We start from the raw sequence: 19,206 nt of genomic DNA, 5'->3' as shown, positions 1-19,206 counted from the left end.
TTTCTTTTGTTTTTTTTATAAATAACTTCAAACTTTTTTGTTTAAATAAAAAACCCCAAACCCATTAATTAAATGAAGTATTGCTATTCACACCACTGCCTACGTTGCCTTTACAGGAGCACAACGCGCACGATGGCGGATATGTGTGTTTGTGTGTAACGCTTGAAGTGATTGGCTGTGAAATCAATCACATGGCACATAAATGCAGGAATAGGGTCGTACAGCTTGCGAAAGGTCGCGTGGTGAGGGAAGAGTGACTTTGCCTGCTCTCTGCTTGGGCCATGATGCTCTGACCACCTGTGCCGCTTTACCTGTGAGTGAGGCCTTTTGGACAGGGCAGAACTTGGGTGTCTTGGTGCCTGGGGGCAAACACTGTAGTTTTATAGTGCAAAATAAAAATAGTTGCAATGCAATGATAAACCAGTATTTATCATTTAAAGTTATGGCCAGTGGGTTTTTCTTTAAAAATGGTTAGGGGTACTCTCATTTTCCTACTCATATTGAAATACTGCCCCTCAATGAGGCCAAACTTAGATTCACAAAATGATTAGGGGTATGTTACCCCTGCGTCCCTCCAGGAAAAAAGCAATGGTTATGGCTGTGAGAGTGTAGCTATAAGCACTGGCCTTTTACAGAACAACAGGCTATGATTTTAAAAAAGGGGTTGTATTGGTGACTGTATTGGTCAGTTGGAATCTAATGGCATCATCTGAAACATTAGCAGCTGATGCATCTGCTCATCTTCCAAAGTGATCTATGCCATCATCTGCCACCAATACCCTTCTGCGGTCTACAAAGGACAAACAGCGAAGTCTCTCTCTCTGTAAATTAATAGGAAAGTCTCTTAGTGAAATAATAAAAGGACACCAGGAACAGCATTATCCAGAAAGCATTAGAGGGATATTTGAAACCACACAGGACACTCTTTAACTGAGCTTAATGCCACCATCCTTGAACAAAGGAACTTAAAAATGAGACTGCAACTTGAAACTGCTGGGCTACAGTTGGAACAAACGTGTTTTTCCCTCTTATACTACATGATCCAACTCTACAATTCTATGATCTACATGTGCTTATTTGCTCACCAATGCCAGGATGCCTATTATCAATAATTTTGTGTGTGAAAGGTTACCATTATTAATGTAATTATTACAATCTGTACATTATTTCTCCCACCATATGAAAATATACTGTATTTCTGTAACTAGAATAACCATGCACCTGATGTAGTGAACTGTAGTCAAAAAATTGTGCTATAATAACAAAACTCTTTGTGGTTTTAACATTTAGGAAACAGTTGAGAAACAAATGGAGCAACTTTACTTAAAAGTTGATTCCCCCACCTCTGGAGTTGAGATCGTAGGACTGAAATACTTGTTTCTACTAAATAGCTTTTATTGAAAAAAACCAAAAACAAACATTCTTTGAAAAAGTTGTTCTCCTGTGTATGACTCACATATGAGCTACAGCAAGCTGTGCTCCCCTCGTCTTGTAAGAAACTCAAACCCAACCACTCCCACCAATTGGTTCCTTGCCTTGCTTGAACAGAGAAGTCCCAGAAACAAAATAACTGCATTATAAAGTTCATTGACTGAACCATTTACATGAACCATCCTCATGGAGAATAGTTTAAAAACAGTCTACTGACTGCTACCTTTTAGCCTTGAGTTACAAAATCCAACTGAGTGTTGAAAAATTACTTGACACAGTCTATTCTTGCACTTAGAACCGACCATAAAATGTTACCCCCCCCCCTGCATTTACAACAGTGTAACTTTAAGACAACCTAGATCACGTGGAGTTTTTCTTTAGTCCTGTATCTCATACCAGTCTAAATGCTCAACCAAATTCTTTCTCAACATCACCCTTAGTCGGGTTGTGGAAAATACTGACTTCCATTGAGGAATTTTGCTGGCTCATGTCCAAAAACATGCAACAAGCAGATGCTCTTTCTTGCAACTAAGAAAGAGATATTTACTTAGGCCAATAACTGTACAGGCTCAGCTGCAGATGCAGAGCTCAGGGTTCATGAGCAGGATGAGAAGTTTAGAACCGGACAGAAGCAACCAAGATGTCCCAACAAGTTTCCATGCTCCACCTGCCATGTTTTTAAAGACCCAGTATGGTGCACTCACTCATAACACTTAGCTCACTCTTTGAGGTCGGGATTGCAAATGTTCACTCTTTCAGGGTGGGTTGGTCTGTTCCTATCAGTGAATGTGCTGCCTGGTTCTAAGCGACAAAACTGCACCTTCCTGTTAGGGCTCCTGTTCAGTTGTTACTGCCTCTGGCTTAACCTTCAGCTTTGGCTGCTCCAAGCTCACAGTTCCGCAGGAAAGTTCCCTTGCTCTCTCTTCCCAAGTGACTGAAGTTGCAGTGGAAAGGAGTGATCCCTTCACCACCAACTCTGGTTCCCACTATTCAGCCCCCGCCCACTGTTGCTTCCTCCTCCAGCATCAGTCGGCAAACCCAGTCCTGATCCTAACAGTACTGCAGGGCTCTTGACAGAAACTGGCTCTGGGAGAAGGGCGTTTTCATGCCAGTAGCTGCTGAGCTTGAACCATCTATGGATGAGAATGAGCAATATGGCACCCAAAGATTCATCAGCGGAAAAAATAGGTCCTTGCCCTCAAGAGGCTTACAGTAGACAGTGGGTAAAACAATGGGAGGGAGGGAGACAGACATGGGATGAATGTGAAGGAGAGCGGGTGGGTCCTGTAACAGTGAGTCAATGCCTCATCAGATCTCAAGCTTTCCTTTACTACTGGAATCCCAAAAGTTCTCACTTTCTGCCTCTGGAACATGTGTGGCCCTCCAAAATCAAATTAACTTCAGCTCTCAAATATTCCTGCGCCATCATTTTAGTGGAGGCACCGCAACAAGGCATCGTGATTCTAGCGAAGGGAAACAGGACTCAGTGGCAACAGTGAAAGCCACAAGGTGTTCTTTAAAAACAATTAATAATCCAGCAGCTTTTCTTGGATTGCCCCCACATCACTTCTGAGGTCCTCTTTCATTTGTCTTTTTCATCTCCTTGGTTGCAGCAGATGTGATAGAGGCATTTGGGTCAGCTGCATTAAAGTCTTCATGCTCACATCCCTTCCCCCCCACCCCCAAAGCTGAACCAGCCTTGTAAGCCATAAATAACACACTGGGGGTGTGGGTGGGTGTCTAAACAAACATGGTCGCCACTAGCAGAGGCCGGAAAATATAGCCAATGATCAGGAGGATCGAGGAGCCGGAGCGGGTCAGATGTCCTCCAGGTGGTACATTCCAGCTGGAAGTGCCTCCCATTAGTCTTGCCCATCTTCTGCCTGGACAAGCAAGTACCCGTTGCCTTGGTGTTCAGTATCAGCGGGGCTCTCTCTTTCTGCCACCTCGTCATCATCCTCTGTGGGTACAGGCGCCATCACCATGCCAGACCGGCTGCCACGCTGGGCAAACCAATCCTTCAAAAGCTGCCGGAGAAACATCACTGGGATGGGGAGAGCAGCCAGAACAATGAGGCCTACAAGGAGGCCCAGGGCCCAGGGAGGATATTCCAGCATCTGCTCCTCTGCCTGGAAAGGGAGACAACCAAGAATTATTACTGGTTTTCAAAACTGAAATTTACTATCAACCAGGTGGAATGGAAATTTAGTGGGCCCATCTGGACTCTGAATCAGGCTTCTCTCAGTCCAAGATGCACTAGGCCTTCAATGGCTGTACAGCCAGAAAATGTCCCCATCAGCCTTCGTCTTGCTTAGAGAATTGACATTATCAGCAATATGGCCTGTGGTATTCAAACAGTTCTCTTTTTGAGCTGAGAAAAGGTTCAGGAAGGGACAACCAAAAATGATCTAGGGATTGGAGCAACTGCCCTATGAGGAAAGGTTACAAAATTTCTGTAACATTTAGAGAAAAGGCAAGAAAAGGGGTGTGGCAGGATGGAGGTATATAAGTGCATGCATGAGATGAAGAAAGTGGGTAGGGAAAGATTGTTCTCCCTCCCTTAAGGCCATCCAAGGAAGATGAATGTATCAGGATTAAGGACAGAGAGAAGAAATATTTCTTCACACTGTGCATAGTTAAACTTTAGAATCTGCTCCCACAAAATGTAGTGATGGCTTTAAAAGAGGATTAGACAAATTCACTGAGGGTAAGGCGGTCAGTGGCTACAAGCCATGAAAACTATGATCTACCTCCACTGAAGAAGGCAGTATGTCTCTGAATATTAGTTTCAGAATCACAAGGGGGGCGGGGAGTGTTGTGCATCCTGCTTGCAGGCTTCCTATAGGTACCTGGTTGGCCACTGTGAGAACAGGATGGTGGACTAGATGGGCCACTGGCATGATCCAGCAGAGCTCTCTTCTTACATTCTTAGGCCAGTTGGGTCTCATGGTTGGTTTCCCTAAATTAACCCAGAGCAAAACCAAAACACTCCTCCAGATCCAAATGGTAAGGAAAGATAGTCCTGGTAATGGAAGACCTGGTACAGTGGTACCTCGGATTACAGACGCTTCAGGTTACACACTCCGCTAACCCAGAAATAGTACCTCGGGTTAAGAACTTTGCTTCAGGATGAGAACAGAAATCGCATTGCGGCGGCGCGGCAGGCCCCATTAGCTAAAGTGGTACCTCAGGTTAAGAACAGTTTCAGGTTAAGAACTGACCTCCAGAACGAATTAAGTTCTTAACCCAAGGTACCACTGTAATCAAGTGTAATCCATCTCTTTGGGAAGCTTGTCTCCTATTACTGAGCAACTCAACACGCGTTCAAAGAGCCAGAGGGCTCCCTCCCCAGAATGCCACTGAAAAATACTGCATTTGTGGATTAAAGCAGGGTTTCCCAAACATAAGTTTCCAGCTGTTTTTGGACTACAATTCCCATCATCCCTGACTCCTGGTCCTGCTAGCTAGGGATGATTGGAGTTGTAGTCCAACAACAGGTAGCCCAAGTTTGAGAAACCCTGGATTAAAGCTTTAAAAGCTCTAAATATTGACTCTTTAGCAACCAAGAAATATATCACTATTACTGTTTTGTTACAGAGAGTGGAAAAGAGGCAGTGGATTGGGGAAGGTCACCTAGTGAATCTACGGCAGTTTTCAGCCCGTGACTTTCAGATCCAAATCAAAACACCTGTTGCTTAGGATATGCAGCAGAAGCACCCATGGGGACTATGTGCAAGTAAAGTCATTGCCACATCTGGGTACAGAGGGTACAGCTTGATAACCTGTTGGTGGAAGTTGGGGAGCAGGGCTCTGCCACTCAGTTCCCTCTTGTGCTTCACCCACATTGCCACTTTTATCCCCTTCCTGCATGCACAAAAGCTCACAGTGATGTAGGCTTTAGGGTCCCACAGGACTCCTGGTTCTTTATACAGTGGAGCGGTCCCCAGACTATGCTTAATTTTTTAAAATGAAAAGCGGCAGGGGCAGCTGCTATTGGTTGGAAACATGAAGGGGCACGACTGGGTGGAGTGCGCCTCTTACCTTTTCTCTGTTCCAGGCCTGGTAGGTGGGCCACTTCATAGCCATGTGCACCAGACTTGCTAGCAGCAGGCACAGCATCGCTCCCAGGCTGACAAAGCGCCACATGTAGCTGTAGATCCTCCAAGGCCGCCAGCCCAGCATGTCTTCTATGTCGCTTAAGAACCTGCGGACGAAGGGAAAAGGATCAAGATGGCAGACGAGGCACCTCAGATGTTAAGATACCCCGGAAACACAGGGGAAGAAGAAAAACAGGCTCTGCCCAAAGCCACAAGGTAGACATTCTCTCCCACCTGCCCACCCCTCTCTTGAGAAAGCAGGGTAGAGAATTACCTGTCTGCTCCGTAGATCCAGGCCACAGCAAAAGCTTCAAAAGCCACAACAATAAGCAGGGGCAGGGTAGCCGAGTAGTCGTCAAACATGGACACAAAATAGCTGCCAGACCGTTGCACGAAAACCAGGCCCAGCAGGAATCCAATAATACAACATAGCACTGTGGGAAGAGAGAAAAAGGAGAGCAGGTTGGCTTGGCTGGACACCTGCTGGACAGCAGGGGCCCTGGTGTAGTGGTCAGGTAGGAGTGCTATGAGGAATTATGAAAAATGAAGCAAGCCATTGTGTCAGAAGTGAAAGAATTGCATTGACTGGCTTTGAGTCATTGACATGACTTCTCATCAATCCCACAAGCCTCTGCATCTCTGCTGCATTTTCTCTATGCCTGACAGTCACGTATAAAGCATTCTACACAGACCAGTTGCTTCACCAGGCATCCTGGGTACATAAAAATAAGGAGGTAGCTTTGATGTAGCTTTTGTTAATCTTTAGGTAGATTTTAGGGCCAGGAAACGGAGTTCACGTGGAGGTGATAAAATGCCTGTCTTTCCTGTTTACTGCCTGTTTATGACCTCCGGGGTTTGCTAAATGCATTCTGTTAAGTTGTGGGTGAACATATCAGACGACACAGGGATTCTTCAAACAGCTCTTGTTTATTCACAGGCCAGGACAGAAGTGAACTGAAGGGTTCAGTCAGCCTGCTTATATAGAGCTCCAGTACAATGTAACTGTAACAATTTTCTAAAACTATCCAATCACTGAATGTCACTTTCAATCCCTTATTTGCATAACTATCTACAGTATCCCCCTGCTGGCCCAGGGTGAGAACTTCAGAACATAACACATTCCTCCTTGGTTCCTGTTTTATTTAGCCTGAACATGTATGCATGCTCAAATAGGAAATAGTTCTTTGTAGTTAAGAGGCTTCCTCTGATCTGACTTTGTCCCCACATGAGGATTTTTTGAAATGCCCGGAGGAAATCTGATTGGTTCTTACAAATGCTGTGTTAAAGTTCTTTGGTTAATAAAAACAGCCTGGGCCAGGGAGTGGCATGCACACTTTCTCCCAGGTCTTGCTGGTCAAGCCTCGTGTCTATTGTATTAATCAGGGTCCAGTCCTTCCTTTGCCTTCAGAACGCAACACCCTGGTCTTGACAGGAGACACAGGGAAAGATTACAAGAACTTCGTAAACTGAAAACTAGTGTTTGAGTTTGTATTTTTCCTCCTGCCTGCCAGTCCCCTTTCTTTGAGCACTGTGCCTTTTAGACAGCAATCCTGAGGGCAGGGACTGCCTTATTACTGACCTTTGTAAGTGGGAGCCTTTTCTAGCTAAAGAGAGACTGCAATTACTTACAGTATTTGAAGTCTTTTTATTGTGCCTTTGTTGTTGTACCTTATTTGATGTTTGTTTTCCTCTGTACAATGCTACAGAATCTTGTTGTTTTGCAAAATAAAACCTATCCACCTCACTCTTTTGCCCCCTGATGGATGTTGTTCCGTCTCTTGGTTATGGGTTCTGCCCTACCTGTGAAGAGGGTCCGCCGGCGCTGGAGGCTGTGGAAGTTGTCCAGCAATGGAGTGATGATCCCTTGCATGTTCCCCAGCATAGTGCTCAGCCCCAAGTTCAGCAGCATGAAAAAGAACAGCACCGACCAGAATGGGGAGGTTGGAAAGAGGGTCATGGCCTCCGTGAAGGTGATGAAAGCCAGTCCTGTGCCTTCCACATCCTGGGAGTTTGAAAAGAAGAAAAATCTGGGAATCATCCACTGAAAAGGGCAGGTGACAAGCTTACACCTATCGGAAATAAATACTCAACGCCTGGGCAATCTGCCACACAGGAAGTAGCAGTTTGTGGCACTCTTAATTGAATAGCAACAGGGACTATGGCCCTGTTCATGGCATAGGCCATGGTTTCTCCAACCTGGGTCTCCAGCAGCTTTTGGACTACAGTTCCCATCATCCCTGACCACTGGTCCGGATAGATAGGGATGATGGGAGTTGTAGAACAGCTGGAGGCCCAAGTTTGGGAAACCCTGGCATAGACTAAGGGTGAGAAACATGTGACCCTCCAGGTGTTGTTGGACTCCAGCTCCCATCAGCCCAAGCCAACATAACCGATGATGGGAATTGTAGTCCAGCAACATCTAGAAGGCCAAAAGTTTCCACACTAGGTTTATGGGGCTTCATCTATTTAAGTGCTCACTCCTTGGTTTTGTTTTGAAGGCTTTCCCCCTTTGCCTTAAAATTGACTCCAGGAGGCTTTGTGATTGACACAAGGGCCAGCCAACGCTGTACAGTGCTCTGCTTTGAGAAGCTGCTTTGAGATTGGCCCTTGCGCCAATCAACCCAGTATACCTGAAGAAGCATCTCCACCCCCATTATTCTGCCCGGACACTGAGGTCCAGCTCTGAGGGCCTTCTGGCGGTTCCCTCCCTGTGAAGTGAGGTTACAGGGAACCAAGCAGAGGGCCTTCTCGGTAGTGGCTCCCGCCCTGTGGAACGCCCTCCCATGTCAATGAAATAAACAACTATCTGACTTTTAGAAGACATCTGAAGGCAGCCCTGTTTAGGGAAGTTTTTAATGTTTAATGCTTCGTTGCTTTATTACTATATAACATAATTATTATAATATATTATAATAATAATAATATTCTGTTGGGAGCCACCCAGAGTGGCTGGGGAAACCCAGCCAGATGGGCGGGATATAAATATACTACGACAACGATGATGACTATTTAATAATAATAATAATAATAATAATAATAATGATGATGATGATGATGATGCAGATCTGGCTTCTCAAAACAGAGTCCCTTTTAAACACTTTTAAAAACAACTATGATAGTTCAGGCACAGCTCATACATGTCTCATTCACACAAACATAGCTCACCAGCCATGGATTGTGGTCTGCTTGATCACCCTATGTATACAGTGTGTATCCATGTGTGTGTATTATATGTGTGTGTATTGTGTGTGTGTGTATTATATGTGTGTGTGTGTATTATATGTGTGTGTGTGTGTGTGTGTGTGTGTGTGTGTATTTTGTGTGTGTGTGTGTGTGTGTGTGTGTGTGTGTGTACACACTTCAATTCCAGGGAAATTCACTGAGTCCCAAACGTGCTGCCAAACTAAGCAGGAGGCTACATTTCGACTGACATGGCACAAGTTATGCAAGCCCATCTCTTGCCCCTCGGACACAACCCCAAAAGACAGCTGCTTCTGACAGCTTTCCCCCCTTTCGCAGCAGCCCAGCCTGCCTTCCTTCCTCCTCCCCGGTCACCTTGTTCATCTCATCCTCTGCTCGGCAGTCACTGATCTTCCACATCTGCAGCCACTCTGCTGTGTCGTTCTGAAGACCCTGATACCAAGCGCTGTACTCAGCAGCCGAGAGGTCAGAGAAGTTTCCAAGGTAGGGCAGCGTAGCAGGGAGGGAGCCGTTTGATGCTAGAAGAGACAGGATTTTTGTATTCCTGGGGGGAAAGGAAAAGAATGGCAAGCAGCGAGGCCATTAATCAGGAATTACTCCAAATCTGAAAACACAAAGCCAACTAGCTGGGTAGAGCATGAGACTCTTAATCTAAGGGTTGTGGGTTTGAGCCCCATGTTGGGCAAAAGATTCTTGCATTGTGGGGGGATTGGAATAATAAAATAATAATAATAATAATAATAATAATAATAATAATAATAATAATAAAAATTATTTATACCCCGCCCATCTGGCAGGGCTTTCCCAGCCACTCTGGGTAGCTTCCAAACAAATATTAAAATACAGTAATACATCAAACATTAAAATCTTCCCTAAACAGGCCTGCCTTCAGATGCCTCTTGTGGTCCCTTTCAACTATGATGTGGTATCCCAGGGCGTCTCCCAAGGGCACCTGATGCCCTGGACTATGATCCATCTCCAAGCTTGCTCCTTCCATCACCAAAGGCAAGCAGGAATGTAATCAACACACAACTTCCGAGACTCTTCCCTTTGCTCTTCTGAAGGACGGAAGCTTGGGAGCATGTAATGAGTCTTACTCAAACTGAATGGATCCCTGGATGATGCCAAAATAAGTTTCAAGTGAGTAAATAATAATAAGAAGTAGTAGTAGTAGTTGTGGGAGGGGATGATTGGTTTGTTCTTGTTCTTGCTTTTATTATGTATTTTGTGTTTTTTATCTTGTATTTTTATGTTGTCAACCACCCTGACATCTGCAGATGAAGTGTGGTATACAAATTTAAATAAGAATACAGTCGTACCTTGGAAGTCGAACAGAATCCATTCTGGAAGTCCATTCAACTTCCAAAACGTTCAGAAACCAAAGCGCGGCTTCTGATTGGCTGCAGGAAGCTCCTGCAGCGAACTGGAAGCCGCAGAAGCCCCGTTGGACGTTTGGCTTCCAAAAATAGTTTGCAAACTGGAACAGTCACTTCCAGGTTTGCGGTGTTAGGGAGCCAAAACATTAGAGAACTAAGCTGTTTGAAAACCAAGGTACGACTGTAATAATAAGAATGGAATGGAATTTCTCCAAAACAGCCCTCTAAATGGCCGTGAATGGGTAAAATTCGGAAGACTATGGTTGGATACAAACCTAACTCAGCAAGGGGCAGATCTGAGAGCCCCTCCAGGAATTCCTCTGTGTGTGTGTGTGTGTGTGTGTGTGTGTGTGTGTGTGATTCCTTGATCTCCTGATGGCATCAGGGTGGTTATAAACAACCTTGCATAACTTACTTGTTTGCATACATGCTTTCATGTTTTGTTCAAAAAACCTCAACACAGAACCACTGAACATGAGAAATAAAGCCCAAGTTGTCCCTGCCTGCAGCCTTGTCCTACAGCAGCAGAACCCCAAAGAGCTAAATATGTCAAAAGTGGGGGGTGGGGTGGGGGGCAGGACACAGGCAGGCAGCTACTCACCTCTCCACACAGTCCTGTGTGATCATGTTGGCACGGAAGCCCAGCACGGCAAACACCACAAGCGTGGCCAGCACTGAAGTAAAGAAGTTGATCCCAGACACCAGCAGCCCGTCAATGTGGCAGTTGTTGTGGCGCGGGTTATAGCTGGAGTAGGCAATGATGGTCCCAAAGCCCAGTCCCAGGGCAAAGAACACCTGGGTGGCTGCCTGGCGCCAGACCTGCATGTCTCTCCAGATGGACAGCTAGAGGTTGGGCAAAGAGGACAAGGGTACAGGATTCATCCTCATGAATTCACCCTCAGAAAAGGAGAGGGGATTTTCCAACGGAAGTAAATACTGGCAAATTAGAACTTGTGAGGAAGTTTGATTCTATGCGTTTAGGCCCAAATCAAGATAATGGTCTCCTCTCACACAACAGGTTTTACCACCTTTGTCTTAACTGTGCTTTGTCATCTTAATTTTGCTTTTCCCCCTCATTTCCCATTGCTGCTCTGGCAAATAGCCACTCTTTATTTTGCAAGCAATTAATTTTTACATAGGAATTCCACTTTTCAATGTGATTTACCTCCACTGTTCACATTTTTTTCACTCTCTATGCCCATATATGCACCTACTTGCCAATGCAAGGCTAGTACTTCATGAATTGATGAAGTGGTCACTATCTGGCAGGAGTTTGCTGAGCCAAATGGATCAATGGTCTGATTCAGTATAAATTAGGTGAAAAGGTAAAAAGTAAAGGACCCCATGACAGTTAAGTCCAGTTAAAGGCGACTATGGGGTTGTGGCGCTCATCTCGCTTTCAAGTCGAGGGAGCTGGTGTTTGTCTGCAGACAGCTTTCCAGGTCATGTGGCCAGCATGGCTAAACCACTTCTGGCACAACAGAACACTGTGACAGAAACCAGAGTGCATGGAAACGCTGTTTACCGCCACAGCGGTACCTACTTCTCTACTTGCACTGGTGTGCTTTCGAACTGCTAGGTTGGCAGGAGGCGGGACAGAGCAACGGGAGCTCACCCTGTTGTGGAGATTCAAACTGCCGACCTTCTGATCAGCAAGCCCAAGAGGCTCAGTGGTTTAGACCACAGCGCCACCAGTGTCCTATGTTCCAGCGTTTTCTATATGCATTCATTAATCTATTACTTGCAGTAATATTGCCTTTTCTTTTGCCGACAGTTTTGTTGCGTTGTTCCACTGGATTATTTTAAGCCAGTTTTTAATTGTTTGGTTTGGATTCATTTCACTGTTAAACACGTCTGCACCACTTTTCTCCAGTAGTATGGAAGTTTTGTAAGTAAACAAGTGAAATAATGCTAGCCCTGCGGTTAAGCGCTGGGGGGGGGGGAAATAAAGGGAATTTGCATGCAGTGGGGGAAGTGGGCACACGTGTACGAGAGTGTTATTCCTTTGCACAGAGCTCTTACATTGGGCGTGAACATGATTCTGATCCCATCAACCGCTCCTTCTAGCAGCAGTGCCCGTACGAGGAAGCACAAGAGGACCACGTAGGGAAAAAGAGAGCTGAAATACAGAACCTGCAAAGGAGACGGGGGTGAAGAGAGAAAATCAAAACCAGGGACTGACAGCCTGTTTGTGGTGAAACAACCATTGGTACAAAATGCTGGCATTTCATTTCCAAGTTCTCCATCCCAGGTACTCTGACATTGGGACCAGTAGTGGACAATCTTAGAACCATGTTTATGAATCCTGATCAATTTGAAGGCAAGGCATGATTTTAAAACACTATTAATTAGAGCAGGACTGGGGAAACTTCAGTCCACAAGCAAATCCTGGCCTGCCAGCAAGATCCAAGTTGGCCATTTCTTCCAAACCCAATGCACCTGTACATTGGCTGATGTCACTTGGTAATATCAGCTGTGGGGCAGTAGTGCTCAGCAGGGAGCCAGGAGCGGCTTTGCAAGTGCATCCCAAACGGAGAATGCACTGACAAAGTAGAAACCTGTGGCCAATAGGATCAGACTTTCTGCTGCTCAGCTGGTGAGCAGAGGGTTCTCTCCTGCTGGTGTTGATGAAGCAAAACACTCCCTCCCACCCAGGTCAACTTTTGATGAGAGGGAAAGTGCCCTCACAACTGACCTTGCCAGAGGACTTGATGCCTTTGATCATTGCCAGGCACACAAGAGCCCAAGCAGCAAAGAGGCAGCCAGTAAGAGCCGGGTCAAGGCCTCCGCTCTCGTCAAGGGAGTTGGTCACATGCAAGGCCTCGCGGTACCAGAAGTAGACGGTGGGAGAACTGTGGCCACACTCCGTTTCTAAGATGAGGACAAGGACACACACACGAGAGAGACAGACAGAGAGAGAGGTGCAAAGGTTAGGGGCAGAGTGTCGTTGGTGAGGCTTATTTGACAACAAGGAGCTGAGACTTTCGTGTCACCAGCCCAACGCTGTGGAATATTCTGCCAATCAAGAGATTTCGTAGGCAACTTCTGTTTCAGTTTTTAAATGCCTGCTGGAAACTTTCCTATTCCATCAGGCCTATGCAGGCAATTAAAAATCCAGCTTTCCACAATAATTAGCTTATTTCTGATTTAAACATTTTATATGGTTTTTATTGTGTAGTTTTATGCACAATTGTTTGTAAATCACTGTTATTTTTAACGAATAGCAGTATATAAATATTCTTATAAATAAGGTAACGGGACGAAATAATCAAGCCCCTCTCCTCCCTTTCCCATCCATACTTTGGTATGGTTAACTGAAGATTATGGGGTTTTTTGAGGACAGAACTGAAAAAATATTAGTTTGGCAAATATATATATATATATATATACATACAGTGGAACCTTGGTTCTCGAACGGCTTAGTTGAAGAACAAATCAGCTCCCGAACGCCGCAAACCCGGGCGTGTTCTGGTTTGCGAACTTTTTTGGAAGCTGAACGTCTGACATGGCTTCCGTTTGAGTGCAGGAATCTCCTGCAGCCAATCGGAAGCTGTGCCTTGGTTTTCAAACAGCTTCTGGAGTCGAACGGACTCCCAGAACGGATTAAGTTCAAGAACCAAGGTACCACTGTATCTCAAGTTCATCAGCACTTCCTGACAATCGGGAGTACATTTTGTCTCCGTACAATGACATCAAGGCAGCTTTAGCCCTCCCCCCTCCTCAAACCTTCTAATCCCTTACCTGGAGCAGTTTGATTGGTTGCTGCTGGGCAATCAGTCCAAGGCAGGGGTAACTGGAAGGAGTTAGCCAGGTAGAAAAGACTCCATGCAATGATGACATTATAATACAGGGCAACAAAGGAACAAACCTGAAGAGGAAGAGGAAGAAATCAGCGTCCTTCTCACTCCATCCCCAATGGACACTGACGTAGCTACCTCAGGGGAAGGGGCAGCTCTTTAGGGTCAAAGAACATGTTAAAACACATTTTAATAATAATAATAATAATAATAATAATAATAATAATAATAATAATAATTTTTTATTTATACCCCGCCCTCCCCAGCCAAGGCCGGCCTCAGAGCGGCTTACAAGCAATAATAAAAACAAGATGAATGATTGCAAACTTAAAAACAAAAATAAAATACAACATTAAAATAATGGAACATTAAAATATTAAGGAGAAGGAAAAGAAGAAAAGAAAAAAAAAGAAAAAAAAGAAAAAAAAAAGAGAGGGAGGGAGGGAATCAAATTGGCTCCAAGCCAAAGGCCAGGCGGAACAACTCTGTCTTACAGGCCCTGCGGAAAGAAATCAGATCCTGCAGGGCCCTGGTCTCATGAGGCAGAGCGTTCCACCAGGCCGGAGCCAGAGTTGAAAAGGCCCTGGCTCTGGTCGAAGCCAATCTAACTTCCTTAGGGCCCGGGACCACCAGCCAGACAGCCAAGCTCTCCTTGGTGCCCCACACGAGACCAACACATTCAATGCCGGAGATCGCCGGTGATGGCAGAGCTCTGAAATAGCAATCCTCCCAGAATAACAACGCTACTCCTCCCCCCCCGACCCACAGTCCGCGATTGATGGAGGACAGAGAAACCTGGGGGTGTTATCTCATGTAGGGAGACTACTTCGCCTTCCCGTACCCAGGTCTCCGTCACGCAAGCCAGGTCAATCCCCTGCGAGACAAAAAAGTCAGGCATGGTGGCGGTTTTGTTGCCTATGGACCTGGCATTGCACAGCACCAATGACGGAGGTGTGTAATCCTTGCTCTTCCTACCCTCATCCCTTGGGATGAGGCGTAGATTGGAAGAGGTTCGAGGATCACTGCATCTCGAAACCCTTCGCCGATAGAGATATCTAGCCCCACCGCCATTCCTCCCTAGCCCTTCAATTGTGGAAATCCCATACTAGCCTCCCCAATAGATGGGTAACATCCCCTCAATAACAAGTCATCCTTGGGCCAGGACTCATGGGTCAAAATGGTATGGGAAGGAGGTGGAGGTCTGATAGGGTAAGTATCCCTAGAAGATAAAACCCAACCAACCGCACCCCAAACGGGGGGGGGGGGGGCAGTCCCATGGTGTTTCATTAACTGTCAATCCCCCTCTCCCTCCTGGGTTAATTGGAGGATTGTTGGTTCTATCTGTGGCTGTGGAAGTATTAATGAGGTATGTGTCTCGCCAGGAGTACAGTAGAGAAGGCTGATCATTCTGATAAGTTTTTGGAACATTAGGCAAAGTCCAGATGTAGATTTGGTGCTGGATATCTCCAGATTGTCAACAACATAGAGTTCTTTATGTGTTGTTGCCATAGAAATGTCAGAGGCGCCAAATTCCTCATCTAATTTGGTGTCGTTTGAAAAGGGAACAGGGAGTTGCACTGATGTCTTTCGATGGGATAAAGAGCTGTTGGACGTCTTTAAATATTGTGCTCCAGGCTCTACTGTCCTTATATTTTGGGTAGAAATCTCAGTCTTTATACTCATTAGCCTCTTCTTCAGGTCTTGTAATTCTAGGCTTACAGAGTTTTTTTTGTCATGCGTTCAAAACTGGTTTCCTCTCCTCCCTTAAGAAAAATCAGGCATGGGGGCCCACTAATCTGAATTGGGTTAATCATATGTTTGGAGGGGGGGCACCTTACATTTGCCTTCTGAAACTCCCTTGTACCCAAAAGATGCTATTTACAGCATATAGCACCTTCAAGTACAATTTTTGGCAGGAAAATTTATTGCCCCTCCCTTCCAAGAAATTTTTTCGAAAGAAACAGATGTGGTCTAAGCACGTTAGTTAAAAATATTTTTAATGAGAAGTGTCGTTCGTTCCTTAGGATCATATTCCCAGCACTAAAATGCAGCTGCTTCGGGGCGAGATACTGGAGATGTTTAACATGTCTATCCCCAGGAATTTAGGGAGGGATGTTAACTGCAATTGGCAATTATCTCACTGGCGGTTTAATCTAGGCAAGGCAGAAGAAGGCTGAGGGGCGAAGCCCTTTGCTCCACCAATTCCATAACTCACTGCCATCTGGATAATTAGTTTGTGGAATTCACTGCCACAAGATATGGCAGAGGTCACTCTTAGGAGGCTTTAAAATCGGATTAGACAAACTTGTGGAGGACTTGTCTATCAATGGCTATCAGCTGGCATGAGGGGACAATGGAGCCTCCATGCTTGCAGGAAGTCTACCTCTGAATTCCAGTTGCTGGCGGAGGGTGGCATTAGCAGCAGAGGGCTGTCTCCTTCACACACCCTCTTATGAGTATCCAGTTGGCTGCTATGGGAAGCAGGCCGTGGAACAAGATCAGGGCTGAGGAACTGGTGCCTCTTGAGATGCTGTTAGGACTCCAATTCCCATCAGCCTCAGCGAGCATGGCCCAACAGTTAGGAATGATGGGAGCTGTATTCCAGCAACACCTGGAAGGCCACATGTTGCCCATTCATGACACAGACCAGCAGTGGGAGACCCTCTGGCCTAGGTAGGCCTCCCCATTTGGTCCAGGAGGCCATTTTGTTAAACCACATCCACCTGTCTTACACCTGTCTTCATTTAAGTCAAGTGTGGGGCAGGTAAAGATGGGGCAGGTCAAGGTTTGAAGGTGTCGCTGTGTCTTCCAGGCTGTGTGCCTTTGGCAAGTGCCGACAAGTAGCTTGATTACTGGCATTTGCAAAGACCCTGCCTGACAGCAGGCCTTCAAAGTCTGCTTGCAGGCGCAGTCTGGATTAAAAATTCGCCTGCAAACAAATTTCAAAAGCGGGCGCACTGTGGATGCTAATCAGCTGACTGAATCCAACAGCACTGCTCTGAAAGGGCTTGTTCCCATCAGCTGTTCTGTGCTGAGAACGAGCCCCTTTGAAGTTTACCCAACACCATAATGACATCAGGTGACTGACAGGTGGGGGTGCCCACTCACCTGTCAAAGTTGGCTTGTGGGGGAGGGAGAGGCAGTGCTCCAGCCTGCCAGCTGCATCCAATTCCACACCCCTAATATAGTATAAGAAGAGCTTGATGGGTGAGATTGGGGGGTGGGCGAGCTCAAAGGCAAAAGGTTTTCAGAAGTGCTGCCGGAGGAACAACTCACCACGCAGCTGGCGAAGCCAATGCCCACCAGGCGGGGGCTAATGTACTTCCAGACCCCGATGCTGCCCTGCCGGATAATCTGCCCAGCCGCCAGCTCCAAGAAAAACAAGGGGATCCCAATGATGAAGAGAAGCAGGAGGTATAGCAGCAGGAAGGCACCTGGCCAGGATGAAACAGAGACACACAGCTACAGCAAGCAACACTTCGCTCCCAGACCCTAGCAGTCTCCCCTGATTCCACCAGCCAGTTACCCCCCGAATCAGAAATAATTTAAGGGAGGAAACAGGTGCTCCTGTGAAAGAGCATTAGGGGTCAACTGGTTGTGGGGTGAGCTCAACTCCCCCCCCCTTACAGAGACACAAATATGGTCTGTGGTAAACTCTGATTGCCGCCTCTTCCTTCTCTCCTCCCCACCCATAAGTGAACTCCAGTTCTCTCCCTGTCTGAAGCGCATGCCATGATTATGCAACCAAATATTTGGCTCTTTCAAATAAAGAGGGAGGGGGTTGTTTTTCTTTTTAAACACCATTGCTTAAATTCGTTCAAAACTGTGGTGTTTTTTTGGGACTGGCACAAGGAAGGTGTTTTCGGGATTGGTACAAGGGCAGCACTGTGAAAATCCATTTTCTGCCACCCCCTCCCTGCAGAAATGGGTTCTTCCATCCAAAATGGCCAAGGCAGCTGTATACGCTTCCATAGCAGGATCAAGCTATGCAAGTTTGTTTTGTAAGCACAGCCTGGCTGTTACCTGCAACACAAGACTATCCCCCTTCCCATTTACCAGGTGCTGCTCACAGCGGCCAAGAAGTACCCAAGACCCGGGTGTTGTATTTGTGTATTGCAGGAGAAGCTGGCATGGTGGGGCAGTTCAGTGGCAGTGCTGAGGTTGCTACTTCATTGTCACACAAGTCCACTTTAGGCCCCCAAATGCCTTGGGCCTCAGCACCTTTGGAATTTAAGCAGGCTGCCACTTATGCCAGGGCCTTCTCTGTGGTGGCCCCTGCCATGGCCGTTTTCATCTCCCATACCCTTTTAATAGTGATCTGCTTCTTATCTCTTCTCTTCTTGTGCATCACTGTCAAGGCTGTAACTGCTTTTCAGTTTGTGTGCTGGGGTGTTTTGCATGGTTTCTAAGTTGAGATGTTCAATGCCTTGAAAGCCCAAAGGGGTAGAAAGGTGACACAGGCATTTAATATAAGGAGAAGTTAAACGGTACAGGTAAAAGGTAAAGGTAAAGGTACCCCTGCCCGTATGGGCCAGTCTTGCCAGACTCTAGGGTTGTGCACTCATCTCACTCTATAGGCCGGGAGCCAGCGCTGTCCGCAGACACTTCCGGGTCACATGGCCAGCGTGACAAGCTGCATCTGTCGAGCCAGCGCAGCACACGGAACGCCGTTTACCCTCCCGCTGGTAAGCGGTCCCTATTTATCTACTTGCACCCAGGGGTGCTTTCGAACTGCTAGGTTGGCAGGTGCTGGGACCGAAAGACGGGAGCACACCCCGCCGCGGGGATTCGAACCGCCGACCATGTGATCAGCAAGTCCTAGGCGCTGAGGTTTTACCCACAGCGCCACCCGCGTCCCAAACGGTACAGGTACCCTGCTACAAATGAATGAAAAAGGGGACAGTCTTGCTCTATGCCAGCCCCAAGCTTGCAAGAAATGTCCGTATCCACTCACCTCCCCCATTTTTATGGCAGAGGTAGGGGAATCGCCAAACGTTGCCAAGCCCAACCGAAAAGCCAACCTGGGCCAGGATATACTGAACTTTGGACCCCCAGGCCGGGCGGGTATCAGGTTCGTCAGTGAGCAGATCTTGATTGAATTCGCCTTCGGCGTTTGCTGCAGATTCGAGGTCCGCTTTGGATTTCTCCATTGGTGCAGGGATGTGATACACACACACACACACAAACTGTGCACGCGACTAAATCCTAGGGCCCTTGCACAATCACACACCTTCACACTTGTCTGTGCACACTTATGTGTGCGACACAGATGTCGCACCCCCAAAAGACTCTTCTCCTACAACT

General features: G+C 46.4%; 1 protein-coding gene across 1 annotated transcript; it reads right to left on the bottom strand.

Moving 5' to 3' along the window:
* Positions 1-1,374: 1,374 nt before the first annotated feature.
* Positions 1,375-19,154, bottom strand: SLC6A16 (solute carrier family 6 member 16). Its single transcript, XM_081837388.1, has 11 exons — positions 18,857-19,154; positions 17,179-17,336; positions 13,847-13,973; positions 12,801-12,976; positions 12,128-12,238; positions 10,707-10,948; positions 9,084-9,273; positions 7,329-7,530; positions 5,803-5,962; positions 5,473-5,635; positions 1,375-3,560 (listed from the first exon to the last, which is right to left on the bottom strand). Exons 1-11 carry the CDS (start codon positions 19,050-19,052, stop codon positions 3,294-3,296), a joined length of 1,992 nt encoding a protein of 663 aa, XP_081693514.1. The 5' UTR covers positions 19,053-19,154; the 3' UTR covers positions 1,375-3,293.
* Between the last annotated feature and the right edge of the window lie 52 nt (positions 19,155-19,206).

The sequence above is a fragment of the Podarcis erhardii genome (assembly GCF_964252035.2).
Source record: "Podarcis erhardii genome assembly, chromosome: 13".
In the NCBI taxonomy this organism is placed as follows: domain Eukaryota; kingdom Metazoa; phylum Chordata; class Lepidosauria; order Squamata; family Lacertidae; genus Podarcis; species Podarcis erhardii.
This window is presented reverse-complemented; position numbering and strand designations above follow the sequence as displayed.